The sequence below is a fragment of the Cnephaeus nilssonii genome, assembly GCF_951640355.1.
Source record: "Cnephaeus nilssonii genome assembly, chromosome: 3".
In the NCBI taxonomy this organism is placed as follows: domain Eukaryota; kingdom Metazoa; phylum Chordata; class Mammalia; order Chiroptera; family Vespertilionidae; genus Cnephaeus; species Cnephaeus nilssonii.
The window spans coordinates 23,510,707-23,535,991 of record NC_137074.1 but is presented as its reverse complement, the minus strand read 5'-3'; the positions used below and the strand labels follow the sequence as shown (position 1 = coordinate 23,535,991).

Sequence of the window (25,285 nt, the reverse complement as noted above, 5' to 3'; positions counted from 1 at the left end):
TAGGAGGGACCGAGGGATGCAATCTGACTGAAGAGGGGCAGGAGACTGGTCTTCAAAATGCAAATGCATTTATAAAGCAAACTCACTAGTGGAAATTTTGCTTACATTTAACGTTTGCTTACATGACGATGTGGGGACGTGATAGAGAATACAGAGAAACCCTCCCCTTCCTCTTGAAGCCACAGTCTAGGAGGATACATTACTTACTACCTATAGTTTTAAGACAACCATTTTAATTTTAAAAAGTTAATATAAATCCAAATAAAGCATGTAGTTTAGGTAATGCTACTAGCATTGTGCCAATATTCATTTCTTGGTTTTGACAAATGTACCACAGTTAGAAGAGATGTTAACATTAGGGGAAGCTGGTAAATGATATTTGGAAACTCTGTAATGTGTTTGCAACTTTTGGGTAAATCTAAAGTTATTCTAAAATAAAGTGTTTTTTAAAAGTGAATAATGTTCCCTATTTTTTTTTTTTAAAGGAAAGTGAAAAACACACACACACCAAACTTGTCTTCTTTGTTTGGACTCGATGCTGACTTTGTACTTAGGGTCAGTAATTTTCAAGAGGGAAAAAATATAACTTCCCAACCTCTATACTTTCAACAGGCCCACTCAATATTAATGTATAACAGCAGCAATTAAATAAAATCTCAATATGATTCAGCAATATTGAAGTTTCATTGGATGCCATATAATAAGAAATTTTATCAAACTCACCCCCCCCCCCCCCCCCCACCTCTCCTTGGAAGTAAAATGTTCCCAGGTGAGTTTCCAGCATATAAAAGAACTGAGGCCACACATCATACAGGGCACGTGTGTGTGTATTTATGATTAAGAAACCAGTTTCTTTTCATTATTCATAAGTAATGAAAAACAAGTGTTGAGACATTACTTTGAATCCAAATAACAACTCAATTGAACTGCTTTGAAGATGAGACAAGTAAATTCAGAGAAATGGGATGTAAATAAGAATTAAGTGAAATAAGAGTACGTTGTATAAGGTAGTACTTACTTTTCCCCCTGGATGTTATTGTTTCAAATTATTTTAAGCACTTGAAAGGAGGGAGGAAGCTACTGTGGACAAAAGGAGCCACATGCTAACCTGACAAGCTCAGGGGAGGCCTGCATGGCAGTCTTGCAAACTCAGAGACCTAAAAAAACCACAAAAGATGGTCTGAAAATTAAATATTTAACTACAAACAGGTTATAGTGGGTAGTCATGTCTTAGGCTGATATTTTCCCTGACAAAGATCAACTTAGATCTTTACTGAGCCCATTTGCCTTTTTGCCTCTAAGATAACTTATCTGTGAGATGTCTGAGTAATTTGTAACTTCCCTTTTTCTGGAGCCCCTGGGGCACAACCAAATGTGGTGGGCGCCAGGACAGATGCCTCAAATTCCTTCATTATCATGTTAATTGTTCCTGCACTCACCTAAGTATGTGTCCATCATTTTACTTTTTATCCAATCCCAGGGGTTTCCCACCGCTTTGCTTTATCCCACCTCCTTAATCTATCACCAATGAATTTCATGTAGCCCACCTATGTCCCTCCTTTTGTTTGCAATGTATAAATACAAATGTAACCCACCATTCTCCGGAGCATTATCTCAATTCGTTGAGGTTCTACTTCCCGGCATATGTCAACAGTTTGGCTCAAATAAACTCACAAAAATTCTTTACAGGTTTAAATGTGTGTGTTTTTTTTAAGTTAACACTACTCTGGTGTTAGTAAATGTATATGAACACTCCTTCAGGAGTTTTCTTCCCTAACATCTCTCATTTCTAAATCTCACCAGACTCTCAGCAAGCCACCCCCACCTGGCTCCACCTCCCCTCACCCCCACTTCAATGAAGTCATTTAACCTCTTTGGGTCTCAGTGTTCTCTCTGTAAAATGAGTAGATTGGGTTGGGTGTGGGATGAGAAACTGGGAGCCCAGAGGCCATATTTTGCACCACAGATCTGTTTGTTGGCCCCCAAATTATGTGTTTCTTTCAAGTTACTTGCCAAAATTTCATACTGAAGATATTTCTCATCAAACCCTGGCCTGGATCTTGGGCTTCTCCTGACATATCAGAGGGCTGTGATGATATTCAGACATGGCGAGATGGAAGAACATCCCTTCATCCCTGGGACCCGTCCTCCAGGTCCCCACAGTCTTCCTCCCACCGAGCTCACTGCTCTCATTGGTTACCTAGCTGGCCTCTGCATGCACCTGGCTTTGCCATCCTTGCCACCCTTCCAGCTCTAATATTCTGACTCCCAGGGTCATTGTTTACCAGTAAAAGAGAGCTTTAACTATGCTTCCAGTGCCCTGGGGTCTTACTCTGTGTTAGTACAAGCACAACAATGGTATATTTACTTTGCTGAGCATTTCCATATGAAACCCAAGAACAATAAGTCTAATACTGAAACCACCATACCACAGTAGAGTAGGTATTCAGAAAGTTTTCAAATTGCTGCAGCCTAACGTTGTTCTTCTAGAATGAGCTCTTACTTTAAGGGCTATTTGGGTCAGACTGTGGAGCCACTGTAGGCTGAATAACTACTCTAACAGGAGATCACTGGTTACATAATTTAAGTATTCAAAAATAAAATCCCAGTGGTCTTCTCTCTTACTCCTTACACAACCAATTTTAGAGTGGAAATAAAAAGGACAGAGCACTTAAGACTAATACAATGTCAGATCAGGTCAAAATGGACCCCAAATCGTGTGACATTCACAAAGAAAAAAATTGTAATTTTCATAAGTGGCATAATTTTTAGCTCCTGGTGTCATGAGGAGAAAAACAGAAGGCTCAATTGGTTTTGAAACTATTTGAAAACATGTTCTTTTTCTAGGAGTGGAGATTAGCCTTTGAGTTCTTTTCTAAGACACTGTGCCAGGTTCCCACAGGGCCAGGCCCTTCTTATTTTGGAAATAAGTTTAATTCTAATCTTTTTCTGGAGGGGAAGAGGGGCCACAAGCTATTATGCTGCTGGACTTGACCTTAAAAAAATGCTATAGCATTTCATAACACAGCAGCTTTTTTTGGTTTTGTTTTTACGTTTTAATGCTCTAACCTCAGATCTAAATTTATAACACGGCTGAAGATCTTAGGAATGATGAGGAAATTACCTCATTCCCTTTAAACTGTTTTAGACAGCAGAGTTCTTTCCCTATATGGCAAACCAAGAAGGACGCAAGAATCAAGTTACACTAAGTTAGTAGCTGCCACAACTTACCTGTTGTTTAGCTCTGGGCATGCCCACAACCTGCTTGTGAGCAAGCGGACCCTGGCCACAGCCAGCTGGCCAGGGAGAGTGCCTGTCCTCAGCTCTCTCTCTCTCTCTCTCTCTCTCTCTCTCTCTCTCTCTCTCTCCCCACAAGGTCCATGAGCCAGCCCGTCAAGGAACCTTTACCACTAGAGGTACTCGGTACTAATGAGTCACTTTCTTATGGACTTGGAATTGGTTCTCTGTGCACACAGGTAAACCTGCATAGGAGTAGAAGGGGAAACTGAGGCAGGCTGAGGTCCACAGCCGGGGGGGATCCTAAAGGAGGACGCAATGGGTGTGTGCTTCTGAGGGGCTAACAGCAGGATGGGGGTCAGCGGGACAGAGGAGGTGCTGACAGACAATGGGCTGCCTGGAGGCCTGGCCGTGGGGCTGTGCTCTGTCCGCTGCCCTCCCTCACGCACCCTGAAAACCAGCCCCTCCACCTGCCAAACGGAGCATCGCCTGCAAAAGCCCAACCCGCGCACACTTTCTTGGTAGAAGCTTTTAGTAAGACTTAAAAAAAACACAAGTCCATGAATAACTCAGACATGTATTTCTACAAGGAAGAGTTCTGAAGGATCAATCATCTCTATTAGGACATGGACAATAAAACCCTCTGGAATTGATGAATTTGTAGAAATCAGCTGCCCACTAATGCATGGCTTCTTGTAACCCATAAAAATGAAAGCTTTTTCTTTTTTCGGTATACTATGCGAATATTCCAGGGAAGAAAGATTCACAATCACTTTCATGAACCATAAATACTAAGGAGAGACTATGAAATGGAAGGGGGGAAAAAGAACATGATATTGCCGATGATGGATAGACCAAAAAAAGGACATTCAACTACAAATAAATATAAAATATTTGGGGGGAGTTGTAGGGGTATCTGTAAAATGAACAGATACAAGTGGCAATTATTAGGAAATCAGATATACAAACCAGACCAAAGAAAACAGATCACTCTTTTAGCTTCCAGTAAGCTTTGCTTTAATGCAACCTCATGTCAGTTAGACGTAACTAAAAATATTATACCAGTACTTTTGGAAAGCATCATCCTGGGGCCGAACAAACACTAATCAAGTTCATTCCTATCACCTGGGAACTTCCTCACCTAATCCACCACCTTTTGAGTTATATAGAAAATGCTACAAAAGTAGGACAAAATGGGAATAGCCTAAAATCACACAACAAATACTGAAAAATAGGTCCGGTGGCGAGAATAAAATTAAGGTTGAGTTTATGCATGAATGAAAACAGAGAAAGGCAAGTGATAAAGGTTGTGACAGAACATGCTTGACATAATTATTTAACAAATATTTCAGGGAAATAACAACATTATTCACAAGAGTAGCCCGAAACAAAACAAAGGAAACAAATGAAGTGCATCTGGAACAATGAGGGCCCTCACACATCTGATGAGGAGAGTGATAACTACAGCTGTCCGGGGCGTGACCAGAAGAACTAGCGATGACCTAGCTCTGCAGATTCACCTGGGAAACTCAGAAACATCACTCAGGGAACATAAAAACCCAAAGCATCACCCTTTCCTGACGCCCATTTTCTGTTCCTTGTTCTCACCCAGATACTAATAAAGCCAAAGGTTCTGATAGAGACTGTTATATGGGCGGTTTCTGAACTCCACAAATACCTTTCTCATCTTTCTAGTCTTCTTGGTTTTGTTAGTTTCCCTTTTGGGGGGCTGATAACACAACATTCACTTGCAATTCTGTCTAGATATGTTTCCACTTCAGGGTGAACGACACGGAGATCTTTCTTCCTCTATCTTTCTGAATCCAGCACCCCCGCATGGCCCTGACAGTCAATGGACAGACTTTGTAAATGGAAGTGATGTGCAGAGAGGTACCTGAACCCTCGCTGCTGCCTTCTCTGCCTCCTTCAATTCAGGTGGCTCCTTGCAAAGTTCTCAAGAGCCAGTCACTGGTCATCCCTTGGCCCCGTGTCAGGAGAGGACTATGCGTTGCGCGGAGCTAGAAAGCAGGGTGGACAGCCAGGAAAAGTTGTTTACAGGTGGGAAAGGAGCAAAGACAGCAAGAAAATCTGCCATCCCAGGGAGAGCACAGTTCTGTTGGTGGAAATACACACAGTGATGGGCTGATGTCTGAATGGGAGAGAGCAAGTTTATAAATGTCGGACAACATGCGTTTAAAAAAGAAAACGAGAAACAACACATTGAATACTGTTCTACAAAGGGATAAAAATTAGAAGACGCTTCTACATTTGAAAATCTTAAATGAGACTGGATCTGTCCTACCAATTAAGTTTTGAAATACTTATTTTAAGAAATGTGGCATTAGCTGAAGAGGGGCAAGCTCATGAAAAGTGGGAATAGTAAACCAGGGGACATGAGGCTGGGTCAGGCCTGGGCTGAGAAAGTTGGGTGAAGTTTAACCTTCACAGACCTGTTTCCCCCTTTGATGATGATAGAGAGGGTTGGATGAGGTGACCTCTCAGATCCTTCATATCTTTAAAGTCCTATTACTTTACTACTAAAAATGCTCAATTTCATAACTGACTCTTGAATTTCTACAGAAGTTGTGTGCAAAATCATCTCCCAGCCACTGGCAGTATAAAGCGTCATAAAGCAGTATCTGTCTAGCAGCTCAAGGGGAATAAAGCAGCTAAAGAAAAGCATTTGCAAAAGCCCTTTTTGTTAAAATACTTAGGACTGAATTTCAAATGTAAGAAAACAAAACCATTCATGTCTTCAGGGGCAAAAAGGTCCAGGAGCAAAAACAATTTTCTGTTTTAAAATGCAAATGTAATGTTACAGATGCGCTTTTAAGAAAGGACCTAGAATTACTATTATTAGCACTAATAAGAAATTTCAGAGTGTAGCAGTTTCTAGTAAATTTTAAAACGAAAGGGTGTTATAAAATAGGTTAACCAACCAGGTATTCATCAGATGTCTATTCCTCAGTGAATACCTGAGCCTGTATTATGTATGTCTTTTTGGAGAAGAGGGGAGATAAGAGGCCAAGAATATTAGGCAAGGCCACTGAAAGAGCCTGGAACCAGAGCCAGAAGTTGACAGGTTTAGCCTAAGTCTTGCCAGGCATGAGACTTAAGGCAAATCCCTGAACCTCGCTGGGCCTCGGTTTTCTCATCTCTAAAATGGAAATGCTTTGTTCCAGTTCTAGATATCACGAGGAGCAAATGTGATAATGAACATGAAAATACTCAAAACCAAGAAGCCTTTTAAAAACCTAAGTATGAGGAAGTGGTACACAGCGGAACACAAGTTCAGAAGAGGTTGCTCAGGCTGAGATGGTCAGACACAGCTTTCCCCAAAGAGGTGGGGCTCTGCATCAGAGCAGGCCCCGGAGTAGCAAATGCGGGGTGTAGTGGTAGACAGTGTCAGCAACTCCTGGACCTGTGACTTAGCAAAGGGCTCCTGCTGGGAATCCCCCAGAGTGAAAAAGGCGTGCCAGGTCAAAGGCCCGGGAGTTACAAATGCACGCAGAGCCAAAAAGCATGGAGGAAGGTGCACGATGTCAGTGGTGAGATGTTCAAAGGGCTCAGAGAACATGTGATGAGAATATCTACGTCCATGTTTCAGATATGCACCCTGAAAACGTTCCTTAAGATGTTTTAAAGGACCACTACGTGTACGCCAATTGGTAGGCAAAGATTTCACTGACTCTAACTACAACATTTCCAAAGGCTGATCCACCACAGGGTGAATCATCTGATGGTAGCTTCAATACACACACACCCCCAGAACTGTGGTTTACCTGCAACCTATTTTTTAAGCCCAATCACATTTCTTTAAAGTCTTGAGTACGTGCGAATGGAGAAAGCAGCCTTTGTGGCTCTTAGACAAAAAGCAACATAAATTAGAAAAGCAGGCAAAGATGGCACTCAACATTTCAAGGAAAAAGGTCAAAGCACACAATACCCTTAGCCCTGGTAATTTCTGGTCAGGGTTGGAAAACCAGAATGACTTTACCAGTCATGTAATGCTCTCCAGCCAACAGAAATAAGTGTTAACTGCACACCACACAGAATGCTTTCACTGCTGTGTCCCAGGCTGCCGAATCACATCACTTATTAAAGTTATAAACTTTACTATATTTTGTAGAAGTAATAAAGGCCTCTTAACTCAGTCTATAAAAATGGGAATTCATGTAATTTAAATATAGCCCAAGTAACTGAGGAAACAAATACTTAGCCATTCAAGCTTCTTTGGTGGTGTCATTGACGGGGAAGGAGTAACTGGGCTGTAATTCTCACAGAGTAATACATTGAAAATAACCTGTAATTAGTACCATTCTAGGAAGAAATGTAGGTAATTTAAAGTTTGCTACTAGCTAATAGTACAAACAAATAAAAAGACATTATTTTCGAGTACTTTGGAAATAACTTCATCAGGAGAATTTGCTTTCAATTAACATGTCAATTAAAATTTTTCTTATCTTCTCATTAAACAGGGGGAAATGCACCTGTCACTGGCACTAAAATATAATAAAACTGGAATTAAAATGAGTCAGTCAGGTCTACAACTAGAACTCTTCTCTAATTTAAAAATGAGTCCTTTACTTTTTGAACAATAGGTGTAATGATGGGTTGAATGTAAGACGTGGTCCAGGTGCTTGCTCATTGTTTTAAGAGAGAGGGTGGCAGTCACTGCAGTCACCTGAAAAGTGATGTCCTGCAGGGCCCAAGGACCCAGATGGAATACAGCAACCAGGGGGAGAGAAAGCCAAGGTTAGAGTGACTGCATTCAGAATCATGGCGATGGCAACGTAAAATGGTGCAACTTCTTTGGAAAACAGGCAACTTCTTAAACAGTTAGATACACACCTACCATATGACCCAGCCATTCTACTCTCAGATATTTACCCACGAGAAATGAAAGACTATGTCTCTACAAAGACTTGTACGTGAATGTTCAAAGCACTTTTATTAGTAATAGTCAAAAACTAGAAACAACTCAAATGCCCATCAACAGAAGAATAGGGTATATCCATAAAACGGAGTGCTACCTAACAACAGAAAGCAGTGAGCTACAAACATACACAGTAATATGGATGAATGACAAAACAATTACATGCTGAGGGAAAGAAGCCCAATGAAAACTGAGTATGGATTATATGATTCCACTTACATTCACTTTAGAAAATGCAAGCTGATCTATAGTGATAGAAATGAGACCAGTGGCTGCCAAGAGACAGGACTGGGGGGATTACAAAGGGGCACAAGGATACTTTTGGAGGTGAGACATATGTTCATTATCTTGATTTTAGTGATGGTTTCACAGGTGTACACATATGTCAAAACTCATCACATTGTACCCTTCAAATATGTGCAGTTGATTATATGTCAATTCGACCTGAGTAGAGCTATTTTAAAAGAAGAAGAATCCAAAGGAGAGAGAAGTTGGAGAAAAATGTGAGTTTCCAGAGACAGAACAGCTTAAACATGGAGGACCACAGACCCTGAAAGAGAGAAAACGGCACGGAAAGATCAATGAGAGAGGGGAGAAACTGTACTCCATTCAAGAAAAGCAGTCCACTGAGGCACTGGGCACCCCCCCAGCACCTGGTGATGTGGGCAGAAGCCCCTTGAGTCAGCAGGGAGTGATACTGTGACAAATGGAGGCCCTGGAGAAGCAGGAGTAAGAGAAACTCCTGGTTTCCCTCAGGATTACCCAAGCCAGTCCACCAGGGTCAGAGCAGGCAGGGAGATGAGAATTTAGGATGAATACAAACAACCATTTGGGAGCCCGACTCCCTTATAGTAAATTCGCCTCCCTGGTTCTAAGTCTGATATCAAAAGCACCAACAACACCCAGTAACCTTCTTTACTCCTTAACTGCGTGGCAGTTGTCCTGGAGCATTTACACACCTGAGAAAACCGAGGCCCAGGGTCATTTAGTGACTTCTCCAAGGGCCTCAGTTTTCTCAATTGTAAAACGAGAGGGGTGGTTTAGCTCTGTGGTGTGTGGCTCATATACTGGTAAGTCCTTCATTCGTTCATTCACGGGATCTTTCAGAGCGTACTGTCGCAGACAGGCAAGATCCCTGCACTCCAATAGACTCCAGACTAAAAATGAAGATCTAGATAAGGTAATGTCAGGTAGTGATAAGCTCTAAGAAAATACACCAGGCGTGCCTGAGTGGGGGTGGAGTGCCTTCCTTTAGGGAGTGTGGTCAGGGACAGCAGCTCCGAGAAGGTCAGAGTTGAACAGAGTCGGGAATGATGAGAAGGAACCAGCCACCTGATTCCAAAGGAGAATGGGCACTAAGCTTATGTGGTTCTCTTCACAGGTGAAAAGAAACCTACACTCTTTCTCATGTATACTCCCTCCGCCCAGTAATATAGAGAAATTCCATTTACACACAACTTTCTAAAGAGTAGCTAAAATATCATTTATTAGAACAACCCCTTCAAGACGGGCTTTCTCTTCTACCTAACTCCCTCATTACTTCTAAGTTTCCATCCTAGTGGTTATATATTTTCCCACTTCTTCTAGGCAGAAGTAAACAGGATTTAAATCAGTGTTATGATAGCGATGCATAGTAAGAAAGAAATCCTACACTGTGACCCAGTGTATACATAAAAATGAAACGAAAGTTTTAAAAAGCCAAGCTAACCACGAGCAAGGCGTTATCGTGCATTCTATTGTATTTAATTTTCCTTAAGTGATAAGGTGATTTCAAAGGTAATTCATACTTTGAAAAACATTATGCTAAACTAACATTAGCTAGTAATTTTGTTCAAAGACAAACAAAAACGTGGAAAATTTCAATACTGAACAACCTCAAAGGCCACCTCCCCTCCCCCTTATTTCTGTACCCATACTCGCTTGAAAGCAATGGAACCCAAATTTCTCTGTGACTTGTGGAGAAAAAGCCCAGAAGGGACATTTTTCAGGAGGGTTGGGGAGTGGGGTGGTGGGGAGGAGAGGAACCCCAATATGCAAACTGTTCTCTGGGCGAGGACATAACCTTTGGCTTGCAAGATTGCCCAAGAAGGAAAGGTTCACAAAGTCTTCACAAAAACAAGAGAAGGTGCATGTGCGTGTGTGTGTGTGTGTGTGTGTGTGTGTGTGTGTGTGTGTGTGTTGGCAGAGGGGAAGCTGTCAGCAAGCCATTACATTGTAAGTGCCCAGAGGACTGGCTGCCTCCCCTCACCACAATCCCCGTTCCACGGGGACAGATGTGCGACTGTAGCCCTGAGAATCATACTTCAAATTCAGTACATAACACCAGGGGTGCTCAATAACATGTTGTCTAATAACTTTTGAATAATGGAGCTCATTGTCACCATCAAATCCTAACTTCACGTGTATACCCGGTTATCACATTCTCCTGGACTATATAAACGTCACACAATACTAAAGAAAACTTATTTATCTTCAAGTCATTGTTTAAGTTCAGAGAGCTTAATGAGGTATTTTTTTCTCAAGCACTAAGCAGGAAAAGGTTGTTTCCTATTGCAAGGTACAAGGAGCTACACTGTAATAAGAAGATTCCCCATCTGCTAGTGGCCAGGGTAAACCTGGGATTAAAACGAGTGTGTTAATTTAATAGGTAATTTCTCAAGGGACACTAACCAGTGGGCCCTGTCAGCTAAGGGCTCTCTCTGATGGAAACCGTGCCAATTTCTCTGTGAAACGCAGTTACCATCCTCACCCCTGAAGTCACAAGTGCATGCACCCAATTTCCAGTAGCCCCAGGGCCCTGGAGCCGGAAAATTACACCTGCAAGCCAGCACTTTCCCCACTCGGCCACGCAGCTGCCACACACAGAACGCAGCTCATTTCAGCGGTGCCCTTCAGCCCCACTTAGGGACATCATTAAGGATTTCAAATTACAACTGTTGCTGCATCTCCGAACAGTGATGGATAGGGGAGCTACATTCATGATGCTTTCTTTTACATCATCTATCTGCTCTCCTCTCAGAGGCACAGAAGATGTTGAGACAAGTCCAAACCTGTCAGAGCTCCTTACAGATGCAGCTCTGCCCCACTCCAGCACCCCTCCCTCTGGATTCCCAGCTTGGAGGCAAGTGACCTCCAGTGAGGAAGTGCCAGAGGTTCCTTATTAAAGCAAGGAGAATTCATCGGAGTCGGGAGACAGAGGCTCAAATGCCTCCCGCGCATCCTAGCAGATCAATTCACCCGGCTCCCCCAGGTCAACAACAGGCCGGGTTTCAGAAAGGAAAGAGTCTTAGAGGAGGGCGGCCGCCCTTTCCAATACTGGAGCATCCGCTTAAACGCGAGATGGAACCAACCGCGCTGCCAGACCGACCGGAGGTGTGGGCAGGCGCGTGTGTGCGTGAGCACAGGGGACAGCCTGTCCATGGGCGAGACATCAGTGGCCGCGCGGGGAGACCCACCACGGTTGACAAAGCCATGACGATCACGACTTCAAATGATCACCCGCAGGCACCGGCTGCGGTGCCCAGATCTCCCCGGATCTATTTTCAGACAAGTGACTCACAACCCCGTCTCCCTAAGTAATTCCAATAAAATGAGTCGCCGGTTCCACTAACCCGACTTTCCGCTGCTCTCCGGCTGCCCCTCCCTCCACCCCGCCCATCCAGCAAACCCAAACAGCTCGCAGACTGAGCCGCCGTACCCCAGGGGAGCAGGGGGGGGCAGGCTCTCCCGCCCGGCCCCCAGCCTCGGGGGGAAGGATGAATGGGGCCGCAGGCTGGCGGGAGGGCGCGTGCGGGCTGGGGACGCGGGGGTGTGCGCGCGTGGGCACGCACCCCGGCCAACTTACTGAGGTTGAGTTGGTCCTCCCCGGGCCCTGGTTCCGCACCTCCTGCTCCCGGAACTGCAGCCCAGCCAGATGCTTCTCCAGCGCCTCCCAGTCCATCGGGGGCATCGGGGGCTCCTCTGGGACGCACGTTCCGCCGTCCGTGGGCTGAAGGCAGAGACCCCCCGCCGCCGGGCCCCGGCCGCCGCGCAGGCCCCCCGCCAGCTGGGGCTTCTGGACCCCCCGGCGGGGGACTCGAGAACCGCCGGGCCAGCCGGGCAGCACCACGTTGCCATTGTGCCTGAGGTCCTGGGGGTCGTGCGGGTGGAGGTTGCCGTTGGGCAGGGGGGGCGGCATGGCGGTGGTGGCTCCTTTACCCCCGCCGCCGCCGCCGCCGCCGCCGCCGCCGCTGCGGGTCCTGGCGCTCACGTCCCCCGGCTCCCGGGCGGGACAGCGGTCATCCCGGTACCCTCGTCCGTCGCGCTCGTCCTCCTCTTCCTCCTCCTCCCCGTCCTCCTCCGGCGCCCACTCATCAATCACCTTCTTCTGGTAACCCGGGAAGGGCTCCTCATAGTCCTCCAGCGCAGACACCAAGTCCAGGCTGCCCCCCGGCGACGACGAGGATTTGCACTCGGAGCAAGGGGTCACTTTGGTGGAGTTGGACTGCGAACTGGCGCGGCTGCTGCTGCTGCTGCTGCTGCCGGCGTCACTGCCTAGATCCATCCCATCCTCTCGGTAATCCTGGGGGGAGGAGGCAGAGAGAGTGAGCTGCCGGGTCGAGCGCGCTCCGGCCGCCCGCCGCCCGCCGCAGACGCCCCGGCCCAGCGCGCTGCGCCCGTCTGGCGGGAGGTGCGCCCCGCCAGAGGCCTGGGGGCGGGAGTCGGCACCAGCCTGAGGCATCCCTCCCCCGACACCCCCAGACTTCCTCCGGGTAACTGATCCTCAGATCAGCAAAGGGGGTGCCCAGCCACCAGCGCGCACACTTTCCTGAAGAGGGGCCGCGGGGCGCGCGGGGACTTTGTTGTAACCATTTTGCGCCAGGCGCGCCCCGGCACCCCGCCCCAAGGATTCTCGGGGAGCCAGACACTTTCCCAGAGAATTATCATTCCCGGCGGGTGGGGACTGAGAAGAAGGTGGGCGGATACTAAATTCGCACCTCGCTCTGCGGGCGGAGACCACCTCCCACCGGGCCCCGCCCCGCCCCGCCCCGCCCCGGTGGGCGGTGGGGAGCCTGACTCCGCTCTCCGGCTGAGCTTTACTTTCTAAGGAGCCGCGGGCAGCTCGGAGGTCGGACTCCCGCCTCCGCACCTCCCCGCCTCCCCGCCTGGCCCCTCCTCCGCTCGCCGGAAGGCTCGGGGTAGGTGGGCGCTCTGGGCTCGCGGCCGAACCCCGCGGCTCCCACCGCCCCCGAAGGTGTGCCGGCGGGGCGCGGCCGCAGTCCCTGCAGGCGCCGGCGCCGCCGCCCTGGGAGGAAGGACGCGCCCTCCCGGCGGCGAGCCGGTCCCGCCGACCGAGCATGCCCAGAGGATGCCGGGCGGGGCGCAGTCCGCTCTCCCGGTTTTCGCGGCAGCAGACGAGCGGGAGGCCGGGTGGGGATGGGGTTGGAGAGGCCGGGGAAAGGCCGAAGGAACGGGGGCGCGAGGTACTAGGGGCGCAGACCCGGCCCGGTAGAAGGGGCGGCGCCCTGGAAAGGGTGGTGAATTTGAACCCCCAGACACTCTCGCATTTCCTGGGCGCGTCCCAAGCTCTCTGTGGGGCTGATTACCCCGCCTAAGCCTCCGGAGACCCCCAAAGCGCGGGCTCGACGCGTCCTAACCCACGCGAAGTCCCCGAGTGACCCCGCGAAGGACCTCCCTCCCCCACTCGCGCACATACACAAGCCCATGTGGGAGCCCGAGTGACGTGGGAGCGGTGGTCATGCACCATCATTTCCCTCCCACCTTCCTACACGCTTCCTCTCCGCCGCCTAGCAGCTCCTCCAGTCGCCTAGCCATCTCCCCTTCCAAGTTCAGACTGTGGGTGGGACCTGTTGCTTTAGCTCAGTTTCCTTCCCTCCAGGCTGCAGGCTGAGGATGACGACCTCAGAGAGGTGTGTGTATGGGGAATACAGGCGGCAGTGTGAGGTGGGACTGAGCCTCCAAAGCCCTCTTTGGCCACCTCCAATCCAGGAGGCATTAAAGGAGGGGAAGAAGAGGATATCCAGTGACATGCTTCTGGCACATTTGATGGTTTGCTTCTTTCAATTTTTTAGGAAACTGACTCCAAGAACCCTATGCTGGGGTTTTCAACTAGATGAAGGGGGGATCCTTTCACAGTGTACACGGAGATGCAAATCACCATGGTGTACACTTTAAATATCTTACAGTTTTATGGGGGTGGGGGTTATAAAGAGAAACAGCACTTAATTTTACAATGGGTTGAGGAAAACCAGTTTCCTTAAACTTCCAGATTTGGTCCTGCTGCTAATTATCCCCAGTGACTTGTAGCCTGGACCAGGCCACGGCCCTGGCTTGGCACAGTCCAGATGCCAGGCAGAGGACCAGGGGCATGCTTAGGATTCTTCAGTAGGGAGTGGTCGCCCTTTCTTCAGGGTCTTAATGGGGATCGGGTGCAGAGACCCTGTGTTTAAGTGAGGCTCTTTCCTCTCCTAGGTAGGCCTGAGCCTGGGAAGATAAGCTAATCTTCAGACTTTTCTGGAAACAGCAATCTCATGAATAACAGGAAAAGGGGGCCTTGTATGCTGGAGCTCTTTACAGGGCCGATTATAACTTAGAATGTCTTTTACGGTAAGATCTGTCAAGAGCCTGCCTGGTGCTCCAAATATGGTTTGCTGCAGAGCCCTGGGTCAGCTGGCTGCCCGCTGTGGGATGGAGGTGGCGCTATGAGTGCTCAGGGATGCGGATAGAAAGCATTGTGTGCTGGGAACCAGACAGCTGCTTTTCAAGTCACCATGTCACTTGGCCAGGCTTAGGTCAGAAAAAAGCTTCCTGCTCGGTGGCAGGACACAGGTAGATAGATAAGTATTGATGAACTGTGGCAATAAGAGAGACTTGTGTCCTCAGTGCAATTTTCAGACATTGGGGCCTCCTCAACCATTCACCCAGTTTCCCTCCTGGGCTTCAGCTCATCCCCCTGCTGCCCAGATGGTCTGTGTTTGGGGAATGCAAAATAAGGCCTTGAGAAAACATTTGGCAAGGTAAACTCACTGCCAAAAATGCATGGCATTTTGAAGCCAACTATGAACATCTTTGAATGATCTGTCCTTTTAAATTATTTTTTGACTAGCTATTCTGGATCAGATGTTTCCTTTCTTCTTTTCTACCATGTTTTCTTCCTTCTTTTCTCTTCATGCAAGGTGCCTGGCTAGCCCTGTCTCCATTCTGTTTTCAGCTTTCCATCGCCTGCCAAGAACTTTGGGACAGGAGGGCCTGCCAACTCCTAGGCCAGCAACAGTCTACAGATGTGGCCAGCGGGATGGAGAGATGATTTGCAAAGTGATTGAAAGGTCCTGTCTTCCTGTTTACAGAAAGTCTCCTCAAGTTAGGGGCTTGGAGCTTACAGACTTGGATTTGTCCCCTTCAACCTTTGTAAATTAAACACCAGAGACATGAGTGAAGTGAGAGCCATCCCAGATCAGCACCTTCCTCCATCAATCACCAAGTCCTTTCCCTCTTACATACCCACTGCCCCCACCCTGGTCTACACCCTGTGTCTTGAAATTACTGAACAGTCTCCCAACAATCTTCGCCCATTCTCCTCTAGCAGTCAGAGTGGTCTTTCTCAAATGCAAATATGAGCAAGTCTCTCTCAGGCCTCATTACCTACCCCCCGCCCCCCAACTGGGATTCCTCATTCCCCTTAAAGAAACTGCTCCCCCCTGCCCCCCCCCCCACTTCTTTTGGAAAATTTCTATTCATCTTTTAAGTCTCAGGTGAAATGTCACTTTCTCTTGGAAGGTTCCCCTGATTCTCTATACCTGCCGGTGGGGTCAGGTGACCTTCCCAAGCTTCCGTGACACTCACTGCACTTATCACACATGCTGTACGGAGGTTGCTGTTTAACTGCTTATCTTTACTACTACTCAAGCAATCCATTTTATATCAAGACCCAGGCCACACATACATACAAAAACATATGTAACTGAAAAATGTTTTATAAACTCTTATTTTGTAAAATCCTATCCTGCTTCATTTAAAACAAAATCTGGGCACACTTTATTACATTGATTTCACAACCTTTAAATGTGTCAGGGCTCCTAGTGTTAGAAAATACTCTAAATTCCATGAAGGACGTAGCCATTTCTATCTTGTTCATGGTAACTGGAGTGGAATAGGAGCTTCATCAATAGTGGTTGCTAGAATTATTAATTTTAACAACATTCAATTCCTTTCATCCTCAAAAACCCTATGAAGAAACTCTCTTCCCCATTTATAGGTGAGGATGCTGAAGACTGAGGTTAAGCCACTTGCTTAATGTAAAAAAAGCTGAAAAGCCAGGTGGCAGAGTCAGGATTTGAACCTGGGTAGTTTGGCTTCATCATCCTTGCTCTTAGTCACTCAGCTAAAATTCAGTATCCCTTGGCCCAGAGGCATATGGACGGATTTACCCAGCAAAAATACCAGAGGGGTCTCCTTGCAGCAACCTCAAACTCCTTCCGCCTCCTGTCCTGCAGCGGCTCCTCGGGCAGCAGTTGTGTCTACGCGGAGAGGAAGGCAGCTGGCAAGAGCAGCTGTTCTCTTCTGCTCACATGTGCTCGACCTCCTCCACTGTCAACAAGTTCAGCAGTATTCAGCAAGTTGGGAGATTTCGTTGTGCAGAGAATACAGACGGCTCAGAAAATGAAACTCCCCACTGGTATGAACTACATGCCTTAAGTTCCCCTCAAAACAAGTCCTTGAAGAAGATAGCTACCATGAGATTGGCTTGTTCAGTTTTGTCCTGGAGAGGAAATTGCAGCAATACTCAAAGGGTAGGGATGAGGGCACACTCCTCAGAGGTCAGTGCTATTTATAGGAGTTTGATCTGTAAAGACAACACTGGAGAAAAGACCTGATTGAAATACTTAAATATTAAGGAGTATAAATAGGTTGGAAACAGATGGCTTTGAAAAATCCCCAAACGAATTCTAAAGTTATTAGCCCTGATGCTAAACTTCTCTAAGTTGTAGCATTTAGAGTAACGAAGAAATGGCTGGCAATGGGGTTTGTATTTCATCTTTATTACACGAATTGCATGCAAATCATATGCAGTACACAGATGCTCTCCTATATTTCATCACCTGAATGTAACTATGTGAGACTTTTTAAGCACTGTGGCCAAAGAGTCCTGGGTGTAGAACATCTGGGCTTAGTTCCCAGTCCTGCTCTAACCAGCTTTGTGACCTCAGTTTCCTCATGAAGGAGGCTGAACTGCATGATCATGGTGCTAAGCAAATAATAAGAATACATTGAATGAATGAATGAATGAACTAACGGCTTCTTCCAGCTTAAAGACTCTTGGGATTTCATCCTAGACACTGGAATATCCTATACAATAAAAGCCCAGTGACCGAATGGCAGAATGACCAGAATGACTGGTTGACCAGTCGCTATGACACATACTGACCACAAGGGGGCAGACACTCAATGCAGGAGCTGCCCCCTGGTGGTCAGTACGCTCCCATAGTGGGAGCGCCAATTGGCTGACCAGGATGAGCTATGCTCCCACAGTGGGCCAATCCCCGCAGGCCACGCTCCCCACCAGTGCACAAATCCATGCACGGGGCCTCTAATATAGTATAAAAGCATCTCTGAATTATTTCATTGCCTTCCTTTTTAGGAGATACAAAGTTAATTCCTCCACTAACTCAAAACCAAGGTCCTTCTCCATTAGGCATGTTGAATGCATAGTATTCCTTCTTTATTTATGTAGCGCTGATGGGTTGATCTCAACATATTAGGCTACATGTAAAGATACTTTGTAAATAAAAGAAAGAAAACAATTATATTTTAGGTGTACTGGTACATAGGATCCATCTTCAGAGCTATACTTTAAATTAATGAAAAGAAAACTTTTAAAAACATTAACATCTTAAATGTTTTGATTTTATAGCAAACCATGAGATTGCATTTCTCTCCTATGTTTTCCTCAATAAAAATGAAATGGCAAAATCTAGGCAACCTCGGCCCATAAAAGATAGCTCCAATGACCTATTTTCTAAACCTGAAACCAGGACACTTAGCTTGGCAAATACAGTGCTTGCAAAACCAGGTGAATGTCTCTTTGAAATGAAGATTACCCTGAAAATTCTGTAGGCACTGGTGAGTAAGGCAACTCTAACTAACTGCAGCAAAGAGAAAAGCCACATAGAGGGTGTCAGTCAGGAACTCAGCATATGGCCACACAGAATGTGAACTGCACCCCAGGTCCCTGCCAGGAGGGACAACCATTTGCATAGATATAATTTTGCATGAAGAACGCCCCCTGGAGTTGTGCAGTGCACAATCTGCCCCACAGTCCACAGAGGCTCTATTGGCAATTCCATTGGTAGGAAGTTTGTTCCTACTGACAAGGTTGGAAGAGGAAGGCTGCTGTTCTTTTCCTAATGAAGTCAGACCTCAGATTGGATGGCATTGACAAAAATTCAACTTATCTTCCTAACAGGTTTGGCTCAGTTGATAGAGCATCGGCCTGCGGACTGAAGGGTCCCAGGTTCGATTCCAGTCAAGGGCATGTACCTTGGTTGCGGGCACATCCCCAGTAGGGGGTGTGCAGGAGGCAGCTGATCGATGTTTCTCTCTCATCCGATGTTTCTAACTCTCTATCCCTCCCCCTTCCTCTTTGTAAAAAAATAAATAAAATATATTTTTAAAAAATTCAACTTATCTACACTCTCTCAGTCTTTCTTTTTCCAGAAGATTTCTGTCATTGTATTCTACTTTCCTTAAGTTCCTAGCAATTCTTGAAAATGCAAGTCTATTAAGCAACTCTGAATTTATTTTTTGAGCTTCATTGAAGGGTATGAATGACATAAAAGGACATTTAGGAAGAGCTGGGAAAGCTGGTGGATGCCCGGCATGAGCTCAGGGAAGCATTACCAAGTGATAAGTCCATGTGCACATCACCCCAGACAAGATGGGCTGCCTCAGAAATCATGTGCCTTATCTTTGGATGTGTTAGGCTTGCCAAAGAGGACATCCTTGCAGGACACTAGGAAGTGAAAATTCTATTCTGGTCACTTGTTGACACAACTTTGGAAGCCTTATAAAATGAGAAAACAGCTCTGGCATTGTCAACGCAGTGCAGGCAGCAGAAATGCATCTGGAAGTGAAGAGGGAGCAGCGGGGTGGACCAGGAGTGACCTTCCAAGGCTCTGACTCTGACGAGCTCTGCGTTTATGGGCAAGATGGACCCTGCGGGTCTCTGAGCCACTAAAGGATATTTATATGAAATTGTCAGATGCCTCCAAGGGTCAGTTAGGGAAGGTAAATGAGTGAAAGAGGCAGCATTGGCAACAGGGAGGCCCAGGGTGAGTCATTGAACAGCATCCATATTAAAATCCAGAACAAAAAGCAGATTTATTCTCAGTTTATCCCTGGATCACCACTTGGACCTCTGCTCTCAGCTCTAGATCCCCAGAGTTCGAAGTCTGCATGAAAGTGAGTTAGGGAGACCATACATCTTGGCTTGCACAGGACAGTCCTGCTTTATACCTGTTGCCCTGGCATAATTATTAACGGTGCCCTCCTTCACTCCCCAAAATGTCCCAGGCTACAGGATAAATTATATTATCACCCAAGGTAAAGGGGAATCGTCAATGACCAAACACAAATATTTCCCAAATCTGCCAGATGGAGTTAAGTAGGTTTGGTGTTTTATAGGTAGAGATTAATCTAAATAAGCTTCCAAAGTTTCCCAACAGAAATGGTTCAATAAAAGCAGTATGTCAGGAATTTAAGAAGCACAGAAAAATATATGAGAGCCCGTCAATTTGTGAACCATGTTCATCATCACTAACAATCAAAGAAACACAATTTCAATAATAATGAGGTAATGTTTTGCCCATAAAACTAATTAAAAATTATTTAAAACTATGATACTCAGTGTCATGATGGGCGTGATCAAAGGAACACTCATATACTGCTGATGGGTTTATAAATTGGTTGATGCAAACTTTTTGGAATACGTTGTGATAACATGTTTTATCACGTGTTGATTCGCATGTGTCTTTGTAAAGTTTGTACCTCATGACCTGTTACTAATTCAACAAATTTATTGAGCCCCATGCTACATGCCAGGCAACACAAGATATTGTGGTGAAAGAGACAAACACTATTTGCCCCAAATGGAACTTCAGTCCAGTGAAGAAACATACATTTCAGGGGGAAACCACAGGCTGGGGCAAAAGGAGGTTTACAGTTGTTCACATGGAAAATAATACGATAGTTAATCGATACTAATATAAGAATAAACAGTGTGTTTTGCGTACTCACAACTGTAAACCCACTTTTGCCCCACCCTGCATAGAACAATTTAGATGACAATTTGTAGGAGGTACCCAGACAGTAGACTCAGGATGCTGAGAGCATGTAGGTAGTGTTGTGTTGGGGGAGGCATCAGGAAGAGGAGTGATCTGCTGAAGAGGGGAGGAAGGGTGTTATGGGCAGAGGTTTTGAGAAGGGAAGAAGCTGAGCAAGTTGAATAGCTGAAAGCGCACCACTAGGTTGGAGCAAGAGCATAAGAGCCAAGGTGGCAAGGGGAGGGGTTGCTATGAAGATATTTCTCCTAACAGCCACTTATGGGTTATAAAAGCAGATGGACATTTTTAGAAACGTTCTCCATGGTGGAGACTTGCAAAGGGGATAGAAAAACAGAGCAGGACAGGAATGGAAACTGAGAGACCAATGAGGAAGCAAATAAAGTAAGTAGCCCAGGAATGAGATGAATGTGGCTTAGGAGGGGTTGGGGAAATGGACAGAGATAGAAACATTGAAGCTATATTTAAGTGGTAGAATCAACAGGCCCTGGTGACTGAAGAGGTGGGGGTTGGTGACGGGGAGAGAGACATCACTGGTGGTTTCCAGGTTGTATCATAAGCAACCTAGTGAAAAGGTGGTGCCTCTTTACTGAAATGGGCAAAAAGGAGGGGGTGGGGTTTGGTAGGGGAGCAGAAGAAGAGAAGATACAGAAACCTTTTTGGATATTTTCTATTTGAGATGCTATGAGACATACAAGTGGAGATGAAAAGTAAGTATTTGGATGTGTAGGTCTGGAGCTTATGAAGAGAGATATGGGGTTGGAGAGGTAAATATGGGCATCAGAGTGCATAGATGGCATTTGAAATCTTGGGTATAATAGGCTCATCTGGAGACAAGTGTAAAGAGCAAGAAGGACATGCCTGAGGAATTCTGTCATTTAAAGATCTTGGAGAAGAAGAATGAGTTTGTAAGAAAGACAAGGAACAGAATGGGGGAGAGGATACTTAAGTCTTTTAAAAAGTCTGGCCCAAGGACACAGAAAGGAAGATGGAGATTTATGCATAAAGATGCTCACTGTGGCATTTACAATAGCGAAAAATTAGCTTCAACCTAAATGTCAAAAAATGGGAAGATGTTGAAATAAATTGTGTCATATTCATTCTGTGAAATAAATGCAGTCAAATGAGATGTTTTTGAAAATTATAACATTAAATGAATAAAAGAGGGTATACAATTATACATATAATGTAATCCACAGTTTAAAAATTAAATGGCTTTGCCTAGAAAAAGATGTAGCCAAATGTTAACAGTGCTCAACTACGGGTAGTATGATTTCAGGTGATTTGTTTTTTACCTTTGTATCTACTTGTGTTTTTTAATTTCTATATAATAATCCCAAAATAGGTGGTAATATATTTATACAACAGGGAATAAATTACACATATTTATTTAACTTAAAATGAATGATTCTGAATTTGCTGAAGAATTCCATCAAAAGTAATTGTTGGGATGAGTGAGAATTTATTTATATAAATTCTCTGATGTAGTCTTTCATAAAACAAATAATTTTATGGCTCCATAAATCACTTACTAATTTAAGATATTGAATATCAGATTTTCTTTCAAAATATAGGTTGAGCCAGCACACTTCTGAAATAAAGTTTGGGGTTATAATGGACCAAGCCAGAGGTCGGCAAATTTTTCTGTAAAGGGCTAAATTAAAAAATATATATATATATATATATACTTTCAGATTTGTGGGTCATACAGTCTCTTGCATAACATTTTTCTTTTTTTAAATTTTAAACAAATGTTTATAAATGTAAAAACTCTTAACTCTCAAGCCATCCAAAAATGGGTTGCCGTCTGGATTTGGCCCGCAGGCCCGTTTGCTGACCTCTGGGCTGGAGGATGAATGCATAAGAACAACACACAGCTGCTTTCTCATTACAGCCTAACATGGCATCGGAGTTCTAGGAAGGCGAATCTTCAATTACTAAAGTCCTAGAACCAGGTCTGGACCTGTTTTCAACAGGAAGCAGAATAAATGGAAAAGTTCTAAAGAACAAACTTTTTTAAAAAAGTTTTATTTTTTAAATGGAAATTGATCTTATGCAAATATGTCAACAAGTTGATATCTTTCACCCAAAAAGTAAAAGCTAAAAGAAAACGTATTTGTTTTCTTATTTCTTTGATATGTATTCTATATTAATCTTAGATTTCTTCTATATTAACCTTAGATTTTTGATATTATGAGAGGAGTGTTGTTATTTACAAGAATCTATTCATGCCCTAGCTGGTTTGGCTCGGTGGGGATAGAGCATTGGCCTGCGGACTGAAGGGTCCGGGGTTCAATTCCCGTCAGGGGCACATGCCCGGGTTGCAGGCTCAATCCCCAGTAGGGGGCGTGCAGGAGGCAGCCAATCAATGATTCTCATCATTGATGTTTCTATTTCTCTCCCATCCTCTCTGAAATCAATAATAATAATAATAATAATAATAATAATAATAATCTATTCACTTGTTCATACCAGGAACCTGGGAGCCATCCTTGTTCCCCTCTCTGTATTTCCCCTCCACCACCCCTATCCCCCATCATCAGATGCATTTGGTGCTGTTAGTGCTCCAAGCAGATTCCTGTTCCTGCGGCTACACCCACCGCCAGCTGCTTGAGTACCGGCTACAAAATCCCACAGCATCTTCTATGGTACAATTTATTCCTCCGCCTTCATCAGGCCAAAGATAGACCATCTGATCAGTATCCTATTTGGCATTTCCCCCTCCTTATCCTACTTCTCTCACTTCCTTACCTGTTTATCCCTCAATAAACCTGCACCCAAATCCCTGTCTCAGGCTCTGCTTCTAGGGAACCTGGCTTAAGACACCAAGTCTCAGGGATTCTACTTCCGAAATATATTTGTTTTTTTGACCACTATCTCTGCTTGGAGAAGGGATGGTGAACCAGGTTACACTTGTAATTTTATTCCAGTCTATAAGTATATTTTAAAATTTAGTGTATGATGTCAATAACTTTTATGAATACCAGGAAATTGTTCTTATAAAATAGGCAACAATGTTCTGATAAACACAAATATCCATAAGGATAAATAAGAACTTGCAAAAGATTTAGCTTTCAATTGGTATCGCAATATAGAATTATTACTGGCATTATTATACCAGTGAGTGGAAACAGCTGCAGCTCCAATATTATCAATTTTGCTAATTATTACTAATTATATTTTTTAAATTATACCAATAACTAATAGCCTATAAGTAATCTTCTGTTATCAGACCTTTCCCTTTTGTTATACTGTAATAGGTTCATTGATGTTTAATAAGATGTGAATATTTGCTAACTCTGATGAATACCTTTATTAAGATACACATATGTGTTCAGTTTATCTTCTCAATTATACCTACATTAAAACCTGCAAAATTAAGTTTGCAAAAACAGGCTCTATGCAAGCAGTGGAGCCTATGTGACTTGTGATCTGCTCTATTGCATTCTGATTAATGATTCACAATAACCTTCAAGCATAAACACAGAGTAAATCAAAGGGTTCTGGATGGCTCTCAGGGAAATGTTGCACACAGCGCCCAGCAGTCCAAGATTGGACTCAGCACAGGTGGGAGCTGAACGTGTGATGCGCACAGACCCCCTGCAGCAGCCAGGGAGACGGTGTACAAAAACACTTTCCCCCAGCTCCATCTAAAGTAATTCTCTCTTCACTGTTTCTATTCTGAAAGTAGGAAATTAGACACTTCTGTACTTTCTCAATGAAGTACATTTTGCTTCAGGTTGCTCATAATCATTTTCAAATGGGAAATCTATTATGAAAAACAAAATACACCGTTCTTTGGTTTGATAGTCACTGAAAGTATTGTTTAGGTAGCCATCATTAGTAAATAAATTACCCAGTAACGGAGACTAAAATGTTCCTTTTCTCTCCTTTACTTCTCAGAGAATGGGTTAAAAACAAAACAAAACTGAAACCTCTGAGTATGTTTTTACTTAATCAGATTATTCCAATACCTATAATGAATCTACTTCCTAGGAATTTCCTTTTTCTCTCATAAGAGGACGTCAGTGAAGAATAGCCACAGTCTTCAACTTGAGCATAGCTATAACTGCCCAAGTCTTCTTTGCCCAGTGGAGGACACAGGCTATGTCTCAGGAGGGATCTGGGCACAGTGCTGGGGTGGTGGGGTTGGCGTGAGCCGGCATTGGGGCCAAGAGGAAGTACCTGGGTGTGGGCAATAAGGCCGAGTCACAATCATTTGGCACCTCCAGGACTTGGCCTTACTATATTCCACCTCTACTCTACTTACACAATATTCTTCTTTAAGTCAACTCATTTTTAAATTAAATTCATCCAAAAAGGGAACTTTATACCACTATGACAAATGGAATATAAATACTATCTGCTAAAATAAAAGTAAAGTATACATATACTGCATTTCACTAATTTTAAGACATGATTTTAAAAATAATTTTAACACCTCTGAAACTGGGATATGTTTTTGAACCAATGGCATTTTGCAATTATAATTGATAACATCTCTGCTATTCTTTGTAATACATACAAGATGATGTTGTATATATCAATGGTATATTATATCTTCTAAAATATAGTAAATTCTATAAAAATAAAGTAATTGAAATTTCAAAACCATAAAGTAAAAATGCCAAACCAAAAAAAAAAAATGGAATAAATCAAATTGACTTATAAAATGTATAGCTGAAAATAAGTTTCCTATTGAGAAGAATAAAACTTTATCAAAATAGCTAGATATCCTAATTGATAGTTTTAGACAAAGAAGAGGGTCCACATCAAT

At 44.4% G+C, this 25,285-nt stretch overlaps 1 protein-coding gene across 10 annotated transcripts in view; it reads right to left on the bottom strand.

The window, feature by feature from the left end:
- Positions 1-25,285, bottom strand: part of SCHIP1 (schwannomin interacting protein 1) — a 144,902-nt gene that overhangs the window by 104,899 nt on the left and 14,718 nt on the right. For 3 of the 10 annotated variants that reach the window (XM_079766532.1, XM_079766533.1, XM_079766527.1), the window contains exon 1: positions 12,018-12,424. In XM_079766532.1, coding sequence (XP_079622658.1) covers positions 12,018-12,289 — 272 coding nt within the window. In that variant the 5' untranslated portion in view covers positions 12,290-12,424. The other 7 variants (XM_079766529.1, XM_079766528.1, XM_079766525.1 and 4 more) reach the window with 6 other exon arrangements.